This window comes from Pholis gunnellus (assembly GCF_910591455.1).
Source record: "Pholis gunnellus genome assembly, chromosome: 14".
Lineage (NCBI taxonomy): Eukaryota > Metazoa > Chordata > Actinopteri > Perciformes > Pholidae > Pholis > Pholis gunnellus.
Genome location: NC_136541.1, coordinates 24,012,780 through 24,031,183, shown reverse-complemented (window position 1 = coordinate 24,031,183; position 18,404 = coordinate 24,012,780). Strand labels below are relative to the sequence as shown.

The 18,404-nt window shown below is 43.1% G+C and overlaps 1 protein-coding gene across 2 annotated transcripts in view; it reads right to left on the bottom strand.

Moving 5' to 3' along the window:
* Positions 1–3,450: 3,450 nt before the first annotated feature.
* Positions 3,451–18,404, bottom strand: part of LOC306706352 (sickle tail protein homolog) — a 56,859-nt gene continuing 41,905 nt past the window's right edge. Inside the window, exons 13-23 of one of the 2 annotated variants that reach the window (XM_079173393.1) lie at positions 18,253–18,400; positions 17,924–18,164; positions 17,682–17,786; positions 16,989–17,271; positions 15,985–16,086; positions 15,553–15,742; positions 15,372–15,456; positions 14,711–14,911; positions 7,485–9,506; positions 6,427–6,555; positions 3,451–3,613 (exon numbers count right to left, since the gene is read on the bottom strand). In XM_079173393.1, coding sequence (XP_079029519.1) covers positions 3,587–3,613; positions 6,427–6,555; positions 7,485–9,506; positions 14,711–14,911; positions 15,372–15,456; positions 15,553–15,742; positions 15,985–16,086; positions 16,989–17,271; positions 17,682–17,786; positions 17,924–18,164; positions 18,253–18,400 — 3,533 coding nt within the window. In that variant the 3' untranslated portion in view covers positions 3,451–3,586. The remainder of the gene's footprint in view (positions 3,614–6,426; positions 6,556–7,484; positions 9,507–14,710; positions 14,912–15,371; positions 15,457–15,552; positions 15,743–15,984; positions 16,087–16,988; positions 17,272–17,681; positions 17,787–17,923; positions 18,165–18,252; positions 18,401–18,404) is intronic. The other variant, XM_079173394.1, reaches the window with a different exon arrangement.

Genomic DNA, 18,404 nt, shown 5'->3' with positions numbered 1-18,404 from the left:
TTGTGTTCAAATAACAACGTAACAACCAGAACTACCGCAACATCGTTATGGAACAAGCGTAAAGTCAATGTTTACTTTTGGTTCCACACGGGACAAGAAGAGCGGTCTACAGGGTGAAAGTCCTGCTTGAGTCGTCCACCAGCTCTCCCCAGAACCGTAGTGCTGGTTATATACTACTTATTATACCATGTCATTCTCAATCTTAAATCTCAATAACTACGTCACTTGCTCTGACCAAATGCAAAAACGTAGACAGTCAGCATGTCCGTGGTTTGCAGAAGCATACAATGCTAACATGTATTCCTGGCCACTGGGCTGGTACACAGATAGATCCAGGATGTGTTCACTCTAGCCTGTAACGCTCCGGCTTCATCACAACTTCCAACCCCCTTTTGGCACAAACATAGAAAGGAACTGTGGAAGCCATACATTTCTGTTTGAGTTGGTGTGTCTGTGCCAGTTCTATGAGGATTATATAAATATGAATTGGTGGGGAGAAATTCTCACTGCAGATGAAAAACGTTGGGAGGAAAGGTCATTTCTGTGTGGATTCTGTTCACTGTGAACGCTTTCTACCAGTGAACAAAGTGCTACGTTTGACTTTGACTCCTGTAATGAAAAGCGTTTTCTGCTTTCTTCATTAGGCCTCCACATCATATACTTGAAGTATACGATTAATGATGAAATGTTCACATGGTATTGATTTAAATTCACTGACGGCTCCTCACAGTTTGGTGAAATTCTTCACTTTCGATGGACCTAAACTAGAAGTGATTGGAGTAGATTGGAAGCCTTGCTGAAGATGCTCTGAACGTACCTCTGTCCTGATCATTATCTTCTCATTTGATGGGTTCAGCCTTGCAGACTGATAAACTAACTCTGCAGTGGAAATAAACTCGACAAAAAACACAAAGTTCTTGTTCTGTTTGACATGACCTCCATGGACTCACTACAAATGCAAAAGGTCACATAAGCACAATAAACAACAGCTATGTTCAAAGACGATACATATGTCTAATATTTTCTATATTGTACTGCATCTACATAAAAACTCTACACGGATAGGTTTGACCTTTACAGAATGTAGAACAGTTTAGTCTGTATCGGACTGTCTTTGGGTAAATTCTGCATATTGATATTCACAACCTCGATTTCTTAATACAAATCTATACAACAGTGTTGAATGAAACCTCACATACTCTATCTCACACACCAATAATCCAACATCAGTTGTTCTACTGCATTTTAAAGGACATTTTTTATTTATTTATTCAATATTCAGATCACTGGTACATGAAACATGATCAAAATAGACTCAGACAGCCTGAGTCTGCAACTTCTTATATTCAGCTAAAGGTGCTCTCTGTTGCACTGCTGGGTCTACCAGGTGACACCGCAAAGAAACTGATACAAAATAAGGTTCAAACCAGCTTTGGGGACGGGTCGTGGAAAGGCCGGAGAGCTTGTGGAAAGATGTTCAAGTAGAAGCAAACCAATCAGGTATATAATATTGAAAATGATCTTTTTTTTATTTGACTGGATTTCTCTCCTGATGGACTTGTCAGCTGTAGCTCACCAGCCAATGTCTTAATACCAATAACTAATAACAGGGGAGACTAGAGCCCGACCAATACTGGATGTTTAGTGCTGAACGGTGTCGATATGAGAGCTTATATACTCATTTTATACAAATACAAATACTTTCATCCATCTATAGCCATGTTTCCATTCACTTGTCCTGCACATTTTAAGCAAACTTTTTGAAATGTTGCAAAAAAAAAAAGAAATACAAGAAAGCGTCTATCAACTGGTTTGGAGCAAATAAACTAGGCTACAGAGTAATTTGGTCAGACTTTGGCGCTGTAGGTTACGCAAAGCTGTGATCCTCCAGTTACAGAATAGAAGATGTAAAGGTTGGGAGCCAGCAACAGAACAAGACGCCTTGGTCATCTATGAGAGAAAAATGGAAAGAGGTCTTCAGGAATTTGTTTCAACTAAGTTATTAATTAGTTATGGGAAGATCCAAGAAGACACTGACAGCAGAAACAGAACTGGTCATTTTTTGCTTTCCACGTAGCTTCTCTAATGCAATACTTCAAATTGTGCATTACATTTGTGAATGGAAACATGGCTAGTGTTGTCAAACCAATAATTCTCCCTCACATTTACTCTCAGATGGCTTGGTGTGGTGATTATCTGTTCAGCAGAGCTCACTAGTTTGTGTTGTTGAAGAGAACAACAACAGCTGATAGCGTTGCTGAGAGCAGCAACAAGGCATCAATAAATCAGTCACAGTGAATTCTACACACTCGCCCTGCTGGAGTAAAAGAGATGGGATTGTGGGATTGCACAAGTGTGTTACTTCACTACTTGCTAATTCAATATCGATCAATTGAAAAACTGTTTGAATTTTCCAAAAATAAATAAATAATTAAAAAAATATGAACAAACCAAATAAAAATTCAGAGCAGAGTGATTGCCTCCACAAGGCTCTCAACATGGCGACAGCTGAACCGGTGGCTAGGAGCTAACAGTGCTAACGGCACTAACAGTGCTAAACAACAGCAACATTTTCAGACGAGCTAACAGTGTTTACCTGATGAGGAATCGGAGGTCGGGTGCCACGCTTTGGCGACAATGGTGTTATCAGCTGTAACCGCCGTATGAGAGCAGTGCAGAGCGGCGGCCGTGAGCTAACCAGCGGGGAACGCTCACATGCACTAGCATGAACTAAAAGCACATGTGAACAAATCAAGAAGAAGCTCTGATAACAGCACACACAGAGGGAGAGAGACTTCATTCGCTGCTCAGGTAGATATTACGACACTATATCTTTACAAAGACAATAGTTATTTACTATTAAATGAATGCTCTGAATATCATATAGAGAATCTTTAAATTTGGTCATGAAAGACCTTAATATGTCTTTGGTGTGCCTGCGCTGCAGTTGATACAGCGATAGAGAACTATCTGGGATAAGCTAAAACCAGCCAATAATATCAACCATGCCATGTATTGGGAGGGCTCTTGGGGTGAATGTCGAGATGCACATCATGTAGTACTAGTTTGGTTTGGACTAAAAAGATATCAGGTCGGTTTTGCATGCCATCTTTGTCCAAAAATATGGTAAGGTCAATGTCACACAATATTGCTGTAGGAACACAGTGCAGTTTGTCTTTTTTCATCAGTTGGGTAAGCCCCACCCATTTACTTCTGCACTCACACATGTTGAATACTGAATCGTAGAGGAAAATGTCACGCCGCGTCCCGCGAGGCTGTCGTCGCCATGCGCAGGACTCGGCCAGCTTGGCTTCCGGTGCGTTTCTTGCCGCGGCCCGGAGAGCCGGGGTTGGACGCCGGTGTTCGGACACTCCTCGCCCCATGACTCGACATGGTGGGGAGGAGGGAGGAGGACGGAGAAGGAGGGGAGGAGGAAGAGGAGGTGGGGGAGAGAGAGGAGGAGGAGGGTGAGGATGAAGAGTAGGAGGATGAGGAGTAGTAGCTGTGTTGGGGGGTGGAGGTGGAGGTGAGGACGAGGCGGTGCTGGCGTTTGCTGCTGCGAGGCCCGTGTTGGGCCGGGCTGGCGTTAGCGTGGGATGACGACATGACGTGGCTAGACGAGGGGAGGAGACGGCTCAGATTCAGAGACGGGATAAAAGACTTGTGTGAAGGAGAGGAGAAAGAAAATGAAGGCAAGGAAGGAGAGGGGGAGTGAGGTGGAGAGTCTGACGGAGAAACGGAGGAAGAGCTTTTCACCAAGGAGGAAGAGGAGAGAGGACACAACAGAGCCTGTTGCCTGGAATGCTGGGCCAAGGAAGGAGAAGGCGGGCTGGAAGAACACTTTGACGGGGGAGACAGAAGAGAGTGTTTCCCCATGGAGAAGGTGGAGGAAGCTGAAGGTGAAGAAGCAGAGGAGGAGGAGGTGGAGGAGGAGGAGAGGTTTTGGAAGCTATCGGTGGTGTCTGAGCAGTGAGGAGTGGACAAAGAGGCAGACGGGTGTTTCCCAGAGCTATGGCACATGGCTGGGATCTTAGAGGCACGCAAAGCAACGACAGAATGGCTACTATCCCCGGCTGCTCTACTGCTTCTGCTGTCAGCCTGTAAACAGACACCACGGAACACGGCAGGTCAAAGCCAACAACAACACAGCCCACATGAGAGGAGAAGAACACTCATACCTGTTATTGCTATGGCTTTGGCCAGCCAATACCGTGCTAGGCTAGAACTGCTACAGTGTGTTTTAAGTGGCTCAGTGAAAACGTCCTTACAAAATAGATGGCTGACTGTTGGTTATTATGTTATTTTTGACATCATTTGACCGTGGTTGTCGCCAGCTAAAAGGTCGGCCTCCGCACTGTAAACTGAAACCCTTGTTTCGTGGCCCTAATCCACCTCTGAACCAGAGCAGACTCTGGTACTGCTCCCTCTACTGACGTCCAGTGTGACCACGACTTCAGTTGACAGCTCTGTCTGAATTCATGCATGAGAGGCAGGGCTTAGTGCATCAGGGATTTACTGGTGACCTTTGATTAAATCGATAGATTTTGGAAATGCTGACTGAAGGCTTTTCCACATGGACTGGAATAAAGTGGATCAATGGAGAATAAAGACCCTCCTGTTAGACCCTAGAGTGGCTCATTTAAAATGGGCTTGAAGTGTTGAAGTGTGATGGGTGGATGTTCCTCTCTACAAATGCTGCATTATGAATGGGTTTTGATGGGACTGATGTTAGTATCATATTTTATTAGTCGGTCGGGTCATTTAACACCTGAATCTTCCTCGATCAAGATATAAAAGTAAAAGCATTTCCTCCTTTTATCCTATGGAGAATTCTCGAGGCTGTTAGATCCCAGGTAAAGCCCATTCTCAATAATCTGCTAATGGAGCTTCCTGGTATAATGACAAATGCAAAGAGTAAGGCCCGCCCCCATCTTTCAACTCTGACAGGGTCTCTATTTCTATGGTCATTGGCAGTATTTGGACACATTTTCTGTTTTTGGCTTCATTGCACTTTAGTGTTCCGTCATCATATAACACAGGGACTCCTCTCTTTCTCTGACTAAACGTCATTCTCAATAAATGTTCATTTTTGAGTTAATGTTCTTACTATGCTGGCCAAAGACATAGCAGTAACACACATGACTGACAAAATGCAGCGCTATTTCTCCTACATGAATCAGGATCAGTGTAGAAAAAGTTCAAAGTTAATGTAAGAACAACCTGTCTATGACAGAGAATATTAAAAGATATAAAATACTTCTGTCTCCATACAGAAACAATTGGAATTGCTTTGCAATCACTAAACATGTCATTAAAGATTTGACATTGTGATCAAGAGAATTTCACGGAACAGTGGCGCCATCGAGCACAACATCCATGCAGTATACTTAATGAAGACGCACTCTTTCATGACATAAACGTGAGGGTTAATCAATGATGGAAGTTTCAACTGGATCCCTAATAATTGTACATCATGGCTTCTGTGCGTCCTTGTTTGAGGAAAAAGAGGTTTTGAGAGTTTTTGACACCCAAATAATATTTCCACAACTCACTGCCAGATGAAGAACGGCTGTCCCCAGTGAACATGCAGGTTACATGCAGGTCAAGGAACTCAACCCATTAACAGCTAGTTTGGGATTTGGGAACATTATTAATGGGTACTATAACAAAATCAGGGAGCGTATGTTGAAAGAAGTGTTAAAGAGTTGAAGAGGAACGTGAACACAGCCATAAACAGACAGATACAACTTGAGGAAGACCCACAAAACAAGACAGATATGCACCACCACAGAAACAACTTCAACACATGTAAAACCCACTGCAAACACTAAAATCACTCAAATACAATTCACTCTTTTTCCAAGCTATTGACTAACTACTCTCTAACTGATGGTACCCAGTTCACCCTCATCTAAGTCATTTATTTATAGGTTGTTCAATTAAAACGTCTAGTTTGGATGTCATTTCAGAAGACTGATTCTCTAGTTTAAGTAAATACAACGAGAATTTACTCCACACCAACTAAAGCTTCTGCTTTCTTCCTTGCATGTCTCAGGGACAAAGTTAAGTCAACATGAGTATCTTTTAATGTACAGCAAGTCAACCCAGATTTCAATATCTGTATAACTTCATGGTAAGCAGGAGCCACCTGGAGTTTCAGAGGATAGAGTCATTTTAAGGTGGAAACAATGGTTTTCTGAGGTTTGTTTGAGTTGTAAATTACATAATGATTACCAATGATGGGGGAGGGGGGAAGTTTAGTTTCCACTAAGTAGTTGAATGAACTGATACTTGACAACAAAAGGTAAAAGGTTGCTATATGAAGAGCACAAATCAAGGTGCCATTTGGTGGAGTATTACCGTAATTCCCCTTCAGTCTTTGCTGACTCAGAGCTGCTATGCTCAGGTCTGTCAGAGGTCATTTACCTGGCTGGGTTGCTTCTGGGGGGACTGCTGCTGGCCCTTAGGCATCTTCTCTGGTGAGCTAGAGGAAGAAGAGTGCCGGGATTTGGTGTGGGATCGCTGGGCAGAAGAACTGGAGCTGCTGCTGGAGGTCTAGCAAGAAGAAACGTGGACAAAAAGTTAGTTAGGCCAGACCGGCATGTCGGACACACTGCATTTGTACGATAGCAACTACAACACTAAAAAACAGTCAAAAGCATCAGATTAAAGCAGCAAATTTAGGTCAATTAGGACATCATTGTATTGCAAGTTATTCAACCACAGTAGCACATGGAGGGGACATTTACATTTGAGTAGTCTTTACTGTGAGTAAAGGGGTTGATCAGTCATCAATGCTGGTTGAAATGGGAAAACAGTAAGGTCTCTTCGAGGTATAGACAATATCAGATGATATTAAGCAACATGATCAAAGATATGATTGGATGCAAGCAGACGGGAAAGTTGTGCATCAGCTGAAAAGTGAAAGATTCCGCTTTATCACGAGGCAGCGATTCATGGAAGTGAAGGATGTGCCCGATAATGACAAACAGAACTAAAGGTCCTGGTAAGTACAGGTGGTCCATTGTGGCAAATAAATACAGACAGTCCATTTTTCAAAATGTGTGCCGATAACACGAGGCAAAAACCTGTTTCTTGTTCAGTCTGAGCACACATTTACTGTAGTTATTGTAGCCATTGTCTGATTTAGTGGTCCTGAGAAAGTTAAATCTTGTTTACTGCCTTTGTTATTGAATCTGTTATCTGGTCTGTTATGAATGAGCAGGGATAACTAATACATGGAAACCGTTCTTTGTAGGAAATACATTAACTTTCAGGCTACACGAACAAACCAGTACAAGTCAGTTTGTCCGTTGTGGTACGAATTACCACTTACTTTGCTTGAAGAAACAAAATGACCCCCGGCTAGAACAGAAAGATTAAAGAACACATATGCGTAGAGTCAGAGAGTCAGAGTAGCGAGCCCATCACCAGCCCAGCATCACTGAAGCAAAGCGAGCTCTGCAGCCAGAGGAACATCAGACCTGTTTCTCTGTGGAGGTTTTCCCTGAGTCGTGAAGAGGTTGTGGCTTGGCCCTCTTACTCTGTGGTGGATTTGGGCCCTTTAGGATCTGAGACGCTGGCCTCTTGGACGGGCTTCTCTCCCTCTCTCGTTTGACTTTGCCTTTCAGCTGAGCTCTGTCACTGGAGTCAGAGGAGGAGTCAGGGGACCGAGGAGGCGAGGACACAATGCTGGAGGGAGAAGAAGGGCCAGACGTATTGTCCACACTGATTTCCAACTGTTTAATTGACTCTTCTAGACTGTCAATAGAGTCAGGCGTAGCCCTGCAGAGCTCCTCTACCCGGCTCTGTGACTTTGAGTGTCTGGTATCAATGGAAGGGGAGACCTTGATGTCTCTGTCACAAGTTTTGCCTTCACCCAAGTTGAATTGTTTGGTACTGTTGGTGTCAAACCTCTTGGATTCTTTTGTTGGCTTGGTCTCCTTCACTGGCCTGCTGTGCGATGCCTTCTCCTCCTTTTCGTCATAGACAACCACCTTGAGAGTCTTCTTTCCTGTTTTGACCGTCCCTGTACGAATGGCCTGGCTAATTGCAGCCAGTTTGTTTTTGGGGAATTTAAATTTGAATTTCCTTTTGGTCTCTGGCTGTCTAAGCGAGTCTGGTTTACCCTGGTCTTGGTTTTTGGGAATTGAGACATTATCTGCTGAAGGTCTTTGATTGTGCATATGTAGAGAATTCTGACCATTCCCTGTGATGCCTTTAAGGTCTAAGTCTGTATTTATTTCAGTCATGCTAATTTTTCTCACGTTCTGTTCCTCTTCGTACTGCTTTGTCTCCTCTTCCTCCATGATATTTTCTGGAGAGAGAATCCTGTCAAGATCTTCCTCGCTTTCTAAGATGGTAGACAGGCGCTTGTAGGCTGACTGAATGTCCATCGGCTCATTCAAGAAAACAATAATAGGTTTCATATCAGAGTCATCACTGTCCTGGAAACCTTGGTTGTCATGTGCCCGATAAGTGGGTTCAGCGGTGCTGTCGACCCCAGCTACAGTCTGTACGTCAGAGTCACTCATTTCAGCGAGGTCTTCCTCTCTAGACTCTGTCCTCACTCTTGGACTCATGGTCTTGGAGATTCTAAGGCTGATTTTACCAATTTGAGGTGGTGGAGGAGGAGGTCCTTCATCGTCAAAAAGATCGGAGCTCAGGCTACTTCCTTCTTCTGCGTATTGTGATTGGTCCCTGGATACCTGTGCTGTCGCCTCCTGTTTCTCCTGCTTGCTGCTGTAAGTCAAGCTGGGTGAAGGTTTTACAGGAGAAGAAGCTACACACTGATCTGAGCTCAGGGACTTCTCCTGCTGGAACTCTATCCCTCTGTCCTCTGGGGTGTTTTCTTTCTCTAAAGTTAATACTACCATCAAATTTGACTTCTTCTCAGCTGGTACCACGTCAACAACTTTTTCATTTGTCTGGTCAGGACTTGCGATGTCGGGAGCTTCTTTTTGCAGAGTAACTATTGTTGTAAACTTGACTTTCTTTTCTGCTGAGGTCGGGGAGCACACCTGTCCAACGACCTCCTTGTTAATCTGATCGGGACTTTTCACAAAAAGACCATTTTCTTTTTGGATAGTTGGAGCTGTATGTACCTCCATCTTCTCTGCTTTCCTTTGGCTTGTTGTTGGAATCTCTCCATCCTTCTGTACGGTCTGAACATCTTGTAAAGCTGAAGGTGGGGGTACCTCCACCGTCTCAACTGTTGCACAGTTTAAGGAAGGCACCTGTTTAACCACATTCTCCTCTGCGTCCTTCTTATCAGAATCTACATTGCCTCTCCTCACTTCAATGTGTTCTTCCAGTCCGGCTGCTGCTATGAGTTTATTAGGGCAGCCATCTGTAATTCCCGTCTGAGGAGCTGACTGCTGGTCTGATGTTGCTAACTCAGAAGGCATCAGATTGGACACCTGTGATGTTGGAGATGTCCTCACTTCTCCTTTCCATTGCCTATTTCCACCTGGCAAATTATTCTTATTTGACAGTTCTGTAGTCACCTATAATTAGAAAAGGCAAGATTAAACACATCATCATTTGGAAATTAAGAATAATCCTAGATGTAGGTTTATATCCCAGTATTATTAAAAATACATGTCCAATACCTACAAGATACTCTTAAACGTACAAACTGTAATACATGTACAAATCAAAATAGAGACTTGCATCGCAGTTTTATTTAAAGGATAACTTGAATTATTGGACAATCTCAAAGAGGCACATGCACACCCTTACAATTCTGTATCTGCACAAAAGACAAATACCCACACATTGCTGGCTTTTCCCTGATATGTTTTGTTCAGATGAAACAGCCCTGCATCAAAACAAAGCAGGGGGGGTTGTGTTGTTACAGGTTCCAACGAGACAATGAAACACGATCCGAGAGGTCTAGTGGGAGGCAGTCTGAGGGCTTTTAACAGATGCCAGTTTACAATACTCAAAGTCAGGATTTTACAACTCTGGAAAGTTACCACAGAGGAAGCTACTCGTTTCTAGTCGCCACGACTGTGAGGCAAACAGTACAGACACGTACACAAGTAATCTACCAAGGTAATCCTGTGCTTGTGTGTGATTGGTCACTGCAGCGTTTGGCCTGGACGACGTTGCGCTGGGTTGCAGCAAAGGTTGAGCCTCCTTCAACTTTTTTGCTGGATGACCCAGTTGTTTTCTTCGTATTATGGGATTTATTGTGTAACCTTATTATACTACCTCAGTGTATACATTTCAAGCTAACATTTAATAGTTTAATGACTGTAGAATCATTGTTGTTAAAGATGAGTTAACTGCATGTGTTGTCTATGCCCCTATTATGCCTTTAGTTTTGATTAACTACTCAGTTGACCAACTAAAGTGCTTCATGTCGTACTCATTCCATTTCAGATTGATTCTAAATTCTCCCAGCTTTATTAAAGTAGTGATTGCAAGTAGAGCTGCCACTCGGGGAGTCAAGAGGTCAGCAGGAGAGAGAGATAACTGCTTGTTCTGTGTTATCAGCCAGAGATCATAAATGTAACCCAGGCCCTCCAAAGTTTTAGAACAAGTAACAACAAGGAAGGAAATATTAAAAAGCCTTTATTTTAGTGGCTGAACCATTAAAAAAAGCCAGGTCAGCATAGCCAACACATTTGCACTGCTGCACTGCAGAAAAAGGCTTGTGATCCACAGCTTTGATTTGTTAACATACAGATTCATGTAGATATGGTTCTTAATTATGTGCAATGGAGGCTAATAGTTCACTGTTTTTTTTTTAAAATTCTACTTCAATTAGAAGTCTCGATCTTATTGTAAAGAGCTGGCATTTAGAACACTCTACAGAGAAATGAAGTCTGTCAAACAGGAGAGAGACATTCCTACAGCACAGTCTGCTCCTTTAAAGTGGGAGTCGCTGAGATTAGATTAGAGTCTCAAAGCCAATGTTCACAGCATCTGGCTGCCGGAGACGACCCGCCTTCAGTCTAAAGTCAGTAATCTGTCCGACTAAAATCGCACGTTAAAGAAGAAATCCAAACCCATATATCTCCATAACCCATCCACACAGCTGGTTCCATTTCTGTGAATTACGGATGCCGATACAAACAAGCCAACCGATGACATCGTACTGTGACACAACAGTAGAGTAGAATGATTGATCCGTTTGGTCTCTTATCATAATGCCCTTTTTGACAAACAAACTCAAGAAGAAGGCTACAGACCGCATATAAAGAGAACATCTGTGGAAGTTGAACTGGATTGTGATGGTGAGTTGCCTAAAGAAAGTGCACGAGCTGACATTATGCTACGGACATTATACATGTCAGAAATGTCATGGAGTCCATGTAAAAGGCATACTATAAAATCTAACCATCAACAATAAACGATAGTGTTAGATCAATTCTTTCTGGTGTATACACACTGTTTACAATGCCAGCTACCTGACATTTCCTCGCCTTTCTATCGGTACATGTCGGGTCTATCTGTGCCGGAGCAGCTTGAGCCTCTGACGCCTGAAATTCATATGTTGAATGTATATAAAGGCCTTTATCTATTGGTAATTTATGCATTTCATTTGTTTCTGACTTCACACAGACACAGCAACACTATTTTGTCTCTGTAGTGAGTGAAAGAAGAACAGTGATGTGTGGAGGGAGAAGGTCTGGTCCTCCTCCGCGCTCTGTTTGAATTGTTCCAATTCACATCTTTTTTTTATTTCTGTATGGAATTTAATGACTGCACATAAATATGTTGGCCAGCAGTCGATACCAAGCTGCTGAGCTTCAAATCAAAATCATTATGTTTTGATCCCGACTGTCAGACAATGAAAGCAGCTGTGCTGTGAGACCATTCATTTAAAATGTTATGGTCTGTGTGTGCATGTAAGCATTCTTGCATCCTTCTACCTATTACCTATGTAGGGGAGGCTTATGTATGTGCTGTATTGTATTGTGTGAGTGTGTGTGTGTGTGTGTGTGTGTGTGCTCAGGCATACTGTGATCGATCCCAGTTAAAAGAAAATGAAAGACTTGAGAAGACAAAGCAGGGTGGGGAGCAGACGTTTATTCATTCATAAAGGCAGTTATAGAGTGTGAACGGTCCATGTGACCAAAGATCCCGCAGCGGCAATACAAGAGACACTGGCAGAGGGGAAAGACAGTGACGGAAGAGGTAATCTGACAACAACGCTTTCCAAAACAGAGAGGCATGGAGGTTACAGAAAGGTAGCACCAGTTCACCTTCATGGATTCTCGATGTTATGTCAGCAGAACAGGAAGTTAATCAGAAAGGTTTGCGTCGTATCGTCTTGTTCATGTGTTGGTGCGTTGTAGACGCTCTTATGACAAGAGTAAACACCAGCTGTAAATGTGATCCTGAGTATATTTTGTTCCAACAGCTGTCAACAGCTGTCAACAGCTCTCCAGAGAGGATCCCTCCTCTGTTGCTCTTCCTGAGCTTTATTTCATTTTGTCTCTGTTCAAGGTTTTTACCTTTTCTGAATGGACGGTCAAAGGACAGAAGGCAAGATTGTGATAACGAGCACTATAATTAAAACTGGCTCGAGCAACTGTTAAAAGTCTGGATTCTGCATTTGTTTTAATAACTGTTATATCTGTTGGTATGATGTGTATGGGTGTAATAGGGGCCTCTCTGTGTGCACAGTGTCCCTGTGCAATGAGGCTTAGTTTGCTTCCCACCAGTCTGAATGTTTGTTAACCCGTCAGACTTTGTTCTATATCACTGTGTCCCCAGATCTCAGCTTCGGTGAGTTATTATAAGTGATGTAAATGATAGACATAGAGAGACAGAGGAACAAAAAGGCAATTAGTTAATCCAGAAATGTTAGAGTTAGAAGCAGGAACAAATTCACTGCAACCACAAATCAGGTGAGCAAACCCATTTTAGTCAGGTGAGATAAGTGTAAGCATGCTGTCGGATGATTTATTATCATGGTACATTCCATTACAATGGCTCTAGTGGACAATTTCACCCTCAACTCATTCTGTAAAAGTGATACTTTGATGGTTAACCTTGAACCTTGAATGTGAGAGATGAAAAAACAACAACCAATGAGTTGTAAATGTATCTAGCTTAAGCAGAGATGGGCAGTATTTCTATTACTTGTATTTTAAATACGTATTTCAATTACTTTTGAGTATTTTGTAATTTGAATTTGATAGGGCCGATTAAAAATCTAACGTAATTTGTAACAAAATACTTTAGAGTGGAGTAATTTTGTATTTAAAATACTCAAAATACTTTCTCCACGAATCAAAAAACAGTTCACGAGTTCAGTCTTCAGATCTTCAAGTTCAGCTGATTGTCTGTCAAGTTAAATATTGTATCTTGAGTGTGACAGATGTCCACTAGCTTGATGTATAATTTATGTCTGGGTCTGGCTACATAGCCTATTGTATATACATGGTGATGGTTATAATATCAAGCTAGCGATCGATGCTAACATGCTAATGACGCTAGCATGCTGTCTAGGCTAGTGCATAGCCAGTGTTTAGCAAGTTAGCTTATCAGTGGAGTAGCTAGCTATAGGAAGAGGGAGATTGGGAGCTTGTATGTCGTATGTGATGAATATTTTCTTGTTGATACAAAACAAAGTTTATGGGCTGTTAAGTCCCATTAATACAAATATATATATACATAGTCAAGTTATTGTCTTTCAATAGCTTTGCTTAGTTACACTGACATTCTGTGACTGTTCTTCCTGTTTGTGGGGTTCACAGAGCTTTATGTACATTATATAAACCTGAATGCTCTGCTATACCACATTGTGAGAAAACAGAAAATCCAGAAAAAGTATTTCCTATATTTTAAATACAAAGTACATGTATTTTGTTACATTTTCTGGCACCAGTATTTTGTATTTTGTTGTAATACATTTATTTGGGGGTATTTTGTATTTTGTATCAAAATACATTTTGATGTATTTTTGCCCATCTCTGTGCTTAAGAAACATCAGGTTTAGTTTGGTCATAGATTGTTAGCATTAGAACACAAATTCAGATGTTTTAACTTATTGTGGATTAATTCGATCTTTTTCTGGCAGAACACTGTCCTGTACACCAGAACACAGTGATGTGACTTTACAGAATTTACAGTAAGTCCTATTGAAAGTTCAGTCAGGAAGACACTCACTCTATTCTCTGTCTCTCCTCTCCTTGGAATTACTCTATCAGCTGATTGGGGGCGTGCACTTTTAAGTAACCAACCAGATTCTGCACTTTTCATATTTGATGCATGTGTAATAAATCATTGTTAAACTATAAAACAAGTCTCTCCTGATTGAAATGCACTTAAAACTTTGGGGAGCAAAGTTCGTTTGAGTTAAAAGGTCTGTTGTTAATAATTAGTGCTGTTAGGCTGTTTTCCCTTTTCTTTTGACCTTAGACTCCATCTCACTGCTCTGGAGCTCAGAGGCTGATCGTTCAACCACGCCTCTGCTCCCTTCATCCCTCAAAGTGCATTTGTGAAACACCTGGGTGGAAGGCGCAGAGGGTCCATGGGGAGGGTCACGGATGCTAAATAACTTTAATTAATGCTGTGATGTGTTCAATTCATGAAATCGGATGGGTGTATATATATATATATATATAGAGATCCAATAGTTATTGAAAAGTTTGTCTCTCAGAGTTGAACACAGTCTCAGATCTGGTGTACTGTCCCTGGTTGAGTACTTGACCTGCTTAAGTTTCAAGAAACAGCCATTTTGTTCACATACCTGCAGCTCTTTCATGCATTTGTTGTCCTCCTCCTCTTCTTCCACACCCCCCCTGTGTGCTGAGGCTGTGGAATGGGTGGAGGTGGAACCAGCCAAATGTGCAGGAGAACACAACTGGGGTTTGGGTTTGACCTCTGGTGGCTGTCTCGGGGGTTTGGGCTGAGGAGCCAGCGGCTGCTCTTTCTCCTTCTCACCCTCATCCTTGAACAGATTCATAAAGCAGAAACACAGGACAGAGGAAATGAACCGCTTTGTGGATTTTTAAGGGCACAGTCTTCAGCTTCAGTTTAATGACCTACATAACCCATTTACTTTAGTTTAAGACTTTTTTTTTTTTCAAGCAGCTTTTTTTTACTTGAGTTGTTTACCACAAACCAGACAAGAGTGACAATTCTTTTGTTCGGCGAACTCTTTCACCGGAGATGAACATCAGGGAAACAATTCCAGCAGATTCATTTCCCACTATTCTCACATCATCTGTTCATGTATTAGAAGATCTGCTCAGAGGTTCCCTCAGCTTTGCCCATGCAGTGAAATGTGCAGCTGTGCTTGTAAGTGTCCGCCAATACGGACTTCCCACACTGTTACTGGAGATATATATCTATAATGTGCATTCATTGTGCAACAAACTGGATGAACGTCCACACACACACACACATACCTGGGATCCAAGTGGCTCTTTCCTGGTGGTGAAAACCACCTCTCCTGACCTTCCTGTGGTTAGACCTGAATTGACAGCATGGAACCTGGAAAGGCAATAAATAATAATGCATAAGAGGCGGTATCTAGTTTTGACCCTTTAGAAAGCCCAGTCTGCAGGTGACCCTCGGGGCTGAACTGACCTTCGTGGAGGAGGAGGAGGAGGAGACTTGCCGGCCCTGTCTGGACTCTGCTTCATCTCCTTATCCACACTGGTGCGGCGGGGCTTCTCCACCCGCGGCCGGCTAATGCGTTCTGTGCTGGGAGAGGTTGAGGGAGGAGCGGCTGATGGAGGAGGCTCCACAGGGGCTGCAGGAAGCTGTGAGGCTGCTGCTGGAATGAAACACATCCAAACATCAGAGTACTGAAGTTCAGTAACTTAGATTTGTAGTGAAATAATTATGCGTGCATGGTCATATAAAGACTAAACCAAGTCAAGGTATCTGGTCATTTTGGTATTTTGTTCATACTGTCACAGGAAAATATAGATATTGGATCAGGACTCTCTAAACTTGATGTGGACTTTCTAACTGCATATGGCTGTTTTATTTTCTTTGTTCAGACTGGTATCATACCTGTGTCTGAGGGTTCTAACTGGGTGGAACCCACCTCATCGCTCAGCTGGGGAGTTGTGTCTTCCTGGGAATCAGACAGACGTGCCTGTTGCTCCACTGAGGCTGTAGCACAAACACAGACACAAAGACCTTTGTGTTTAGGCTATAGCTCAAATAGATGTACCTCTTGTATAACACCCGTCCCATGTAGCTATACAGTCTTATGTGTAGTAATACTATGGGCGGGGCCATTCGGTACAGTTTTAAACGTAATGGCACTATTACCTGTTCTTGTTCATGACATTCAAATATCACAATGTGAATCACTTTTAGGGAGAACAATAATAACTATGCATTGTTTATATTGTGTAATGGCTCCTAATGATTCATAACTTAATAATGGCCAGTGTGATACAATGTATTTTCCCAGATCCAATAAACAGACACTTGATGAACAAACTAGGCTGAGCTGTGTAATAAATGATCTCAGGCAGTCCCTCAATCACAGACGTGCTCTGAACTTTGAGTTCAGCACCTTTAAAACAGGGTTGTTTTTCTCAGCTCATGACACATGGACCCTACTGCATGTGGCTGTGATGCACTGCAGCTTTAATGAAATGATGACATGTTTGAAAGTGAAGAGAGCAAAAGAGCAAACATACAGGAAGCTACTTTTAGATCTAGACTCACAGCATTCTGTTGACTTAGGAGCATTGGGCCTCATGCAAGAACGAGAATTTGTGACTTCACCGTTTCTTTTGTATTCAAAACTTTCAGTGAAGTACAATATAATGTCAAGAGTGGTCCAGACCTGTTGTACACGTTTTGATCTCTTTTAGTGTTGAGATATTTTGGCGTTAAAACTCGTACAGGTTAGTAATTGGATGGAAAATCCTCCGTTCTCCCTGAATCAGACTACGGATACTTGTACAAGCAAACCTCACATAAGATTTTGGATAGAAATAAGAAAATGTTGTTACAGAAGGCCCAATGTGTTTTCAGTGAATGAGATACTACAGGTTAACCTTGCAGAGTTGTGTCCCGCTCTGACTTTGATGCAGCGGACGGTTGTCTTGAGGCAGAATCAGAGCAACCCTCTCTGGCATCTAACACATTCAGGCGAGTGATGGTCTTCATCAGGCTGGCCTGGGACTCCTGGAGGACCTGGTCAAAGTCTGTGTCGGTGTTGGGGGATGAAAGCTGACTGGAGACAAAGCTGGCTGGCTGCTTGGCCTGGCTGGTGCTGTTCTGGTTCATACTGCTGGTTTCTACACCCAGACTGCCCTCTGGAGTGTGTCTCTCTGTAGCCTGAGGAGGACACACACACACTCACACAGGTTGGTGATCGCTGTGGTTTGTTTCAAACTGAAGCTGTAGGAGAAAGGTCACCTTTAGATCAGTATCACTCCTTCCATGATTTGCAGGTGAGAAACAGTGTCTTGTTTGGAGGTGGACTCAGTTTGGTTATAAAGGTTTGATGTGTATAACAACGGTTCCTCCAGTATAACAATCATTATGTATAAACGTTGGGCCTGCTACACACTGAAATACTGAAACAATATGTCGCAAAGCCAGGACAACTCAAACACCCTGACCTGCAAATCGTTGCATCGTCTCACAGTGAGCGCTAGCACACAGCTCCTTATTTAAAACGTTCCCTTATTAAGGAATGGAACATGTTCCAACCATTGAAGGTGTCACACTGGAGTGACACTGACCTGTTTCACTGTGGTGTGGTCAGCGTGGCTCTCCTGTGTTAGGGACGTCAGGGGGCCCCGTCTCCTCTGCAGAGCAGGGCTGCCCTCTCTGCTGCGAGGACTCACCTTCACAACACAACAACATGTCTCACATTCTACACTACAGACGGCTTCCTAACCAAAAACACCTGTTTAATGTACAAAGGCTCACATTCTGTCATTTTGTAATCATTCAGCGAACGGACTAATGGTCAGCGCGGTACCTTGGCCACGGTGGGCGAGTCTCGCCCGTGGGTGGCTGTCAGTGGGGGGCCGGGTTGGCTGACCTCAGCCTGACTCCTGGAGAGAGAGGGCGTGGGCAGAGGAGGTCTGACCGAGGATCGAGGCTGGGGTTTGGGGGAGCTTTGGGGGCTCTGAGTCTTCGGGGGCCCCTGATCTGTTTCCAGGACCTTTAGAGGCTCCACCCGGGCTGATCTGGCAGGGACGACTGACTCCGACACACACCTGTCGATAACGGGGAGGACAAAGACGCATCAGGATTATTTTCCTGCTAAACATAATTGTCTTACCCTTGAGTGACGTTAATGAGCACCTGCGGAGACGGCTGAGGGCTTCAGTCAGCGCTTTGACCCTCGTCAGCATGGAGTCCATCTTATGAGGCTCCTCCTTCAGGAAACGCACCGCCTCCACCTCCAGCCTCAGCACCGAGCGCATCTTCCCCTGCAGCTCTGGATACTCACCTGG